General features: G+C 45.4%; 2 protein-coding genes across 2 annotated transcripts; one reads left to right on the top strand and one right to left on the bottom strand.

Annotated features, from left to right (window-relative positions):
- Nucleotides 1-402: 402 nt before the first annotated feature.
- Nucleotides 403-3,909, top strand: BO95DRAFT_473512 (rRNA-processing protein UTP21). The gene is made up of 5 exons (XM_025589728.1): nucleotides 403-579; nucleotides 664-2,166; nucleotides 2,222-2,479; nucleotides 2,536-3,174; nucleotides 3,268-3,909. Exons 1-5 carry the CDS (start codon nucleotides 457-459, stop codon nucleotides 3,862-3,864), a joined length of 3,120 nt encoding a protein of 1,039 aa, XP_025442396.1. The 5' UTR covers nucleotides 403-456; the 3' UTR covers nucleotides 3,865-3,909.
- Nucleotides 3,910-4,018: 109 nt separating this feature from the next.
- On the bottom strand, nucleotides 4,019-6,031 carry BO95DRAFT_413562 (PIN and XPG domain-containing protein; the record flags this gene model as incomplete). Its single annotated transcript, XM_025584288.1, has 2 exons — nucleotides 5,708-6,031; nucleotides 4,019-5,648 (listed from the first exon to the last, which is right to left on the bottom strand). The coding sequence occupies exons 1-2, from the start codon at nucleotides 5,968-5,970 to the stop codon at nucleotides 4,019-4,021; spliced, it is 1,893 nt and encodes a 630-aa protein (XP_025442395.1). The 5' UTR covers nucleotides 5,971-6,031.
- Nucleotides 6,032-6,716: the final 685 nt, after the last annotated feature.

Raw genomic sequence — 6,716 nt, 5'->3', positions numbered from 1 at the left:
TAATACGTCGGCAGACTTTTATATTAATATAATAGTATAATTATAAAAAATAGACTACATAATATAATTTATATATTATTAATTTAAATTAAAAAAAAGGTTATAAAATACTTTAAAATCTAAGATAGACGGCTTGTTATACCCCAAACAGCCTCCCCTCTATGGAAGGTGCGGACGGTTCCCGAGTCCCGAGTCTCCACCACTGCCACTACAGTAACTGTTCATACCACGAGTAAGTTACCCTACAGTAACTGGTAACTTAGGCAGTAAGTTACCCTGAAGTTACCCTGCCTAGAGCAAGACGGCCACACACGTGACTGTGGGAAAAGCTTGGCGCGGATGTATTGTAATTCCGTTGGAAAATGATTAGATCCGAGGAAGGTTTTATGATTAATTCTTGAAAATCAGGTCAACTGCGCGAGACGCATATGATTTTTATTGCGGGCATTTGGCACCATGTTGTCAACTAACGATGACGGATTTGATCTACCATCCGCGAAGAGACAGAAGCGAACGGATACGTTGCAGAGCCAGCCACCTGTCCAATTTCCTGGTTCCAAAATATTTTCACCATATCGGGTAAGAAGACATCGATTGGGCTTGCATGCTTCAACAAAGAATTCACCTCTCTGTCGAGGATTACCAGTGCTAATGTACATGCAGACACTAGGACTTGTAACGACAAAAATTCCATTCACTTCCGTCCGATTGGGTAAATCGACATATCAGATCACTACGTCTGTCGGACGCAGCTTGCAAACCTACGATTTACAGCGCGGACTTGGCCTAGTCTTTGTGAGCCGACCCCAGACTCCCGACATCATAACGGCAACGATCGCCTGGCAAGATAGGGTCTTCGCGGCATGGGGAAGCCTCCAACCTGGATCTCCAGGGGGCATATGGGTCTTCAAGCGCGGCAAAAAAATCGGATCGTTGGAGCTACCACCCGAGGTCACCGAGCCTATCGACCGGCTGTTGGTCTTTGGATCATGGGTGATTGGCAGCTGCGGCAAATGTATTTCAGTATGGAAAAACGCATCGTACGAGCATTATACAACGCTCTTCCCGCAACAGACGAGGGAGTTATCGACAGAGCAGGTCTATACTGGCCAGATTTGCAATATGCCAACGTATCTAAACAAGATATTCGTTGGAAGGTGCGATGGAAAGGTTGATATCTGGAATGTCAAGTCAGGAAAGCTGATTCACTCGATATTGCCAGCGTCGTCTTCTGCGGGGACTGTGACTGCTCTACAAGCAAGCCCTGTTCTATCTCTTATTGCAATTGCGTACAAGAATGGTTCAATTTCTGTTTGTGATGTGCAAACAGGTCAGGTGGTGCTGTCTTTGCGAAGCAATGTATCACGCTCATCCGAAATTACATGTCTCACCTTTCGAACAGACGGATTGGGTGCAGGCGAAGATGGCCGAGTACCAGGTGTGATGGCAACGGCCTGTGCTGATAGTGGTGATATCACTATGTGGGACTTGAACAACGGTGGCAGAGTATCTGGTGTTCTTCGCCAGGCACATGGGTTTTCCAATGACGATACAAGCTCTGGCGTGAGTCATGTCCAGTTCTTGGATGGTCAACCTGTTATGATTTCATCTGGGGGCGATAACTCCCTGAAAACGTGGATCTTCGATCAGAACCCCTTCTCAAGCACCCCTAGACTCCTTCACTCCCGGAGTGGGCACTCAGCCCCGATCACCGCTGTTGAATTTCTCCCTGCTGCATCTGATGGATCGGAGCTTGGAGGTAAGTGGCTGCTAAGCGCAAGCAAGGATCGCAGTTTGTGGGGCTTCAGTGTGCGCAAGGATAGCCAGAACACGGAAATCTCTCAAGGTGCTGTCGAACACAAATTGAAGAAAATGACCGCCTCAAATGCGACTAGGAATTCCCATGCTCTAGCCGAGGATGGATTCAAAGCATCAGAGATCACTTCTATCGCCTGCTCCCTGAATCGAGATGGTGGGATGGGGACAACAACATCTGGTCCCATTTGGGCCAATCCGACGGTAACAAGGACTGATGATTCTAGCAAGACTGGCTGGGAAAGTATAGTCACTGGCCACCGTGGAGACAAATATGCCCGGACATGGTTTTGGGGCAAAAAGAGAGCCGGGCGTTGGGCATTAGAAACTGGCGATGGCACTGAAGTCAAAGTAAGTTTGAACCAGGCTCGGATCGCTGGTTGAATTTCGCTAATGAGTGCGCCAGAGTGTCGCTATATCACAATGCGGAACTTTTGCGATAATAGGTTCTGCAGGGGGGAGCATAGACATGTTCAACTTACAGTCTGGCGCTCACCGGCAAAGATTTCCGGTTCGAGACTCACGGGGCAATGGGAAAGATAGGCGCACGAGCACATATAAGCGATCTGACAGCTCTTCGAAGCATTCAAAGGCAGTCACTGGCTTGGTGATCGACAGTTTGAACCGAAATGTTGTAAGCTGTGGTCTCGATGGGAAAGTTAAGGTATGTCGGAATATGACTTTCCGTTCATTAACTTGCCACAGTTGACATCTATACAGTTCTGGGATCTTGTTTCTGGATCACTAGTCGATGAGCTTGACTGGTATCCGATGACATCAATCAATGGACTCCGCTATAGCCGCACAAGCGAGCTCGTTGCGCTTAGCTGTGACGATCTTTCCATCCGCGTTGTTGACGTGGAAACTAGGAAGGTGATTCGAGAGTTCTGGGGGTGTATCGGTCAAATAAATGATTTTTCATTCTCCAATGATGGACGCTGGATCATTGCTGCATCAATGGACTCTACAATCCGGGTCTGGGACTTGCCAACAGGACACCTCATCGATGTTTTCCGTGTTTCCAGCACTTGTACCTCGGTTACTATGTCCTCAACAGGTGAATTCCTGGCTACTGCGCACGCAGATGGCTTAGGGATAAGTCTTTGGTCTAACAGAAGCTTGTTTGTGCCCATTTCCACACAGAACGTGGACGATCGCAAAATTGGCAGTGTTGGTATTCCTGCGTCTACCGTTGAATCCGCATCAGGCGTCATCGAGGCCGCATTTTCCGAAGAGAATGAGGAAGATGAGGTAGACGGCCCATTACCTACCATTGGCCAGCTCAGTGAAAACATGGTCACGCTGAGTGTTGTTCCCAAGAGCAAGTGGCAGACGTTCCTTCACTTGAATCTCGTCAAGGTATTCCTCACCGGACCTCCTATTACAGTACCCAAGGACCTATTTTTCTTGCTCCTGAAGTTCCCTTGGCCCTTCTGACTTACTATTGCACAGGAGCGAAACAGACCAAAGGAGCCCCCCAAAGCCCCTACAAAGGCCCCTTTCTTCCTTCCGAGCCATCATCCTGAGTCAAGGACAGCGGAAACTGAGCCCACCAGCTCCCCGGAATTAGCGATCGCTGAATGCTCAAGGATCGCAAAGATGCAGCGTATTGGTGAAAGTGGTACCACAAGCTCCAAGTTTACCAATCTCCTGAAGTCTGGTCATGTCTCGAACGACTTTGGCCCTTTCATCGAATACCTTAAGTCATTGCCTCCAGCGAAAGCGGATCTTCAAATAAGGTCATTGGAACCCCGAAGGCAAGCTGATCACTCCGAACTGTCAGACTTCGTCATGGCACTTTCATACCGGCTTCACCAGAGGAGAGATTTTGAGCTTGTTAATGCTTGGATGGCCGTTTTTCTGAGAGTTCATGCAGATTCTGTGGCAGCATGTTCCGTTCCTAACGACGACGACGACGACGACGACAATGAGCCTTTGAAGAATGCTCTCCTTGCGTGGAGTCAGGCACAACAGCATGAGGCCCAGCGTTTGGCCGAGTTGGTGGGATACTGTCGGGGAGTGGTAGGATTCTTGAGGTCTGCTCGTTAAGTTATCCAAATTCATTTCCACAGTCTCCAATATCAGATGATGAGCTTTACATACTTTGTCGTATTTACCCTCCCAAGGACTTCTATTAGGCTTCGTATCTTGGTCAAATACGAAAGATAGTACGAAGTAAGATGAAGTAATAAGTAAGAGATGTTCATTGGTCTGAGAGAAGCTCAAACATATTTTGAGGCCGTTGAGGCCACGGGCGACTTATTACCGTCGGTATGCTATTGGTTAACTTCGGGTCCCCAGATTTCAGGGTTTGTGCGCCACCGGACACGGACTGTCTTTCTCTCCTTCCATGGTCGTGGCTGCTTTCACCCCACAACAGTATCGCTTGATTAATGGCATTCTTAGCTGGGAGGTTCGCCGACTCTTTCTTCATCTCATGTGCTGATCTCATCAATACATGTAGCGGTGGTAGACGGGCTAAAAGGGCAGCTGCTTGAGTCATTTGTCGGTCAGATATCTCTGATGTACCAAGCAATTGTTTAAGGATCCTCAACGAATACAGCACAGATTGAATCTGGGCTAGAATGTGGACATCGTTCCAGTCCAGGTTGTTGCTCATAGACCCATGGGCCAAAAGCTGCATTAGCTGGTCGAGGTTTGGAGTTTTAGGCGTCGACTGCAGTCCAAATATAGTATAGAGGGCAAAGGTCCTCCAAAAGACCGGGCAGTCAACCTCCATACCAGTCTTTGCCTGGACGACATTAAGTTGGTCAAGCAAGGATTGAATTTCTGCGGATAACCAAGACCGGTTCTCGAGGGTAATCATGTCGGATGTAACTCTTCCACCTCGCCTGATGTGCTCAACAATGTACTTATGCCTTTTACCTATCGGTTGTGTGAGATTGAAAAGAGAATAGGCTATGACTCTAATCACACGCCCTTGCAGCCAAGCACATTGCCGCTTCGGATCCTCATTGAGCATCACGAGATACATATTCAATAAAGCATCGTGTGGGTAAGTCTCTGGGAAAAGATACTGAGAGACCATTTCTGAGACCCTGTTATCGAGTGACTGGGGATATTGTTTTCCTATATCATCGACAAGGATGTTCGGAGAGGTCTGGTACTCCTTCGCAAAGTGAGAATAGCCTGGGACAGGATCAGGGGCCATGTCAATGATCTTTGATCGCTGAATAAGCTCTCCCATTCCAATCCTAGGATTTGATTGCAGCTCAAATGCCAATGGCAATAGTGATTCCAATCCCAGTCGGCGCGCGACGGTATTCGGGCAAATGCCTTGGGCTATAATTGAGTTGCCTGGATCTGTGCGCGTCCAGCTCATGGAACTGACAAGGATAACGGATCCGGTTGAGCCTATATCGTACAAGAACAGGTCAGAATCATTTGTAAGTACCGAACAGGCATTTCGCTTGGCTAAATGGGCACAGTAGACGTCCGCCTCCCCTGGGACCATGACGGTTACATCAGCCCATGGCAGACTTGCCAGACGGTTTGCAGCCATACGCAAGAATGAATCGGCCGGAAGGGCCTCGAGAATGTTCTCCTTAGACCAACGTTCTCGTAGATCTTCATAAACTGCAGGGACTATAAAATGGTTTTCTGGTACCAGTGTAAAACTGGCAGGTAGGGTTCTGCTTTGCAAGACATTTTCCCACCGATTGGCTGTCATCCTTTCCGAGGCAAAAGATGTACTCAGACAAGCCGAATGGCTTATTCGGAAAGCCTCGAGTCTTTTCCTGGTCTTCTCCAGGCGAGCAAGGCGTGTCAACTGCTTTGATGGAGGCAAAGCCCCGTCGAAGCATAGTTTTTTTCTAACAGAGTACGTGATTAGTTGGAATGATCTCACAATAAACTTTCGTGCATACTATACATCGTCACGCCTAGCGACGCCAAATGAAGGAGGGATATCATAACCCCATGGCTCACTTCATCGCAAGTTGGTTGTATATCAGGATAGCAAAGATCGGGATTTGACCACGATAGCAGGCGATGGTAAACATGGTAGACAAGGCTAGGCCCGTCTATTACCACAGCTTGCGCAGTGGCTACGCCTGGACTCGGATGCGCTCGATCTTGTAGAGATACTGTGTCTAGGTAAGGCTCTAGATGTTGTTTTAGCCGTGATATACCCATTCTGCTTGAAGTGACAAAAGATGTAGTGGTAGTGTTTGAGTAATAATGATACCAATACCCATTGCTGCGGTGCTGTGTTGGTTTAAGTTACAAGTGCTGCTGCCTTAGGCAATAAGCTTACTTACTACACTGTGATAATAATGGGAGTGTAAACCTCTGTATTTAGTGTGAGGTATACAAGCTGAGTAAGTCTATTTAAAGAGAGTAAAAGTTGATTAACTATAAAAAGGAGTAAATTTTCATTACAGTAATGATTATAATATTTTAATATGTAGATGTGGCTGCTATTTCTTGAATTGGTGTTTTAAGGTCTTTATGTAAGGGCCAGCCGGGCCAGTCTGTTATGGATTAAGTGAAGTTGATTAATTTAGAAAAAGAAAAAGAAAGTCTAAAGAATTAGTAAGACCGAAGTCCTAACATAATTTATATAATTTGATATTAAGAAAGACTATAATAATATTAGGATTATATAATAACTAATGAAATATAGTTATAAAAGTAATAAAAATCTTAAAACTAATATCTTTTATTATAATAATATAAATTTTATTTATCTAATAATCTTTACCAGCAAACTGGCGGAAGTCTCTAATAATAAAATATCTTTTATATATATTATTATATTGAATTTTCTATACTTATTTAAGAAATAGAAGTTAAAATTTATAAAAATATAAAATAAAATAAAAAATATTTTATTTAATCTATTATTATATTTTATGATAGGCAGTATAATATTATTTAAA

Source organism: Aspergillus brunneoviolaceus (genome assembly GCF_003184695.1).
Source record: "Aspergillus brunneoviolaceus CBS 621.78 unplaced genomic scaffold BO95scaffold_33, whole genome shotgun sequence".
NCBI lineage: Eukaryota > Fungi > Ascomycota > Eurotiomycetes > Eurotiales > Aspergillaceae > Aspergillus > Aspergillus brunneoviolaceus.
The sequence above is the reverse complement of the archived record's forward strand: the minus strand, read 5'-3'. Positions and strand labels throughout refer to the sequence as shown.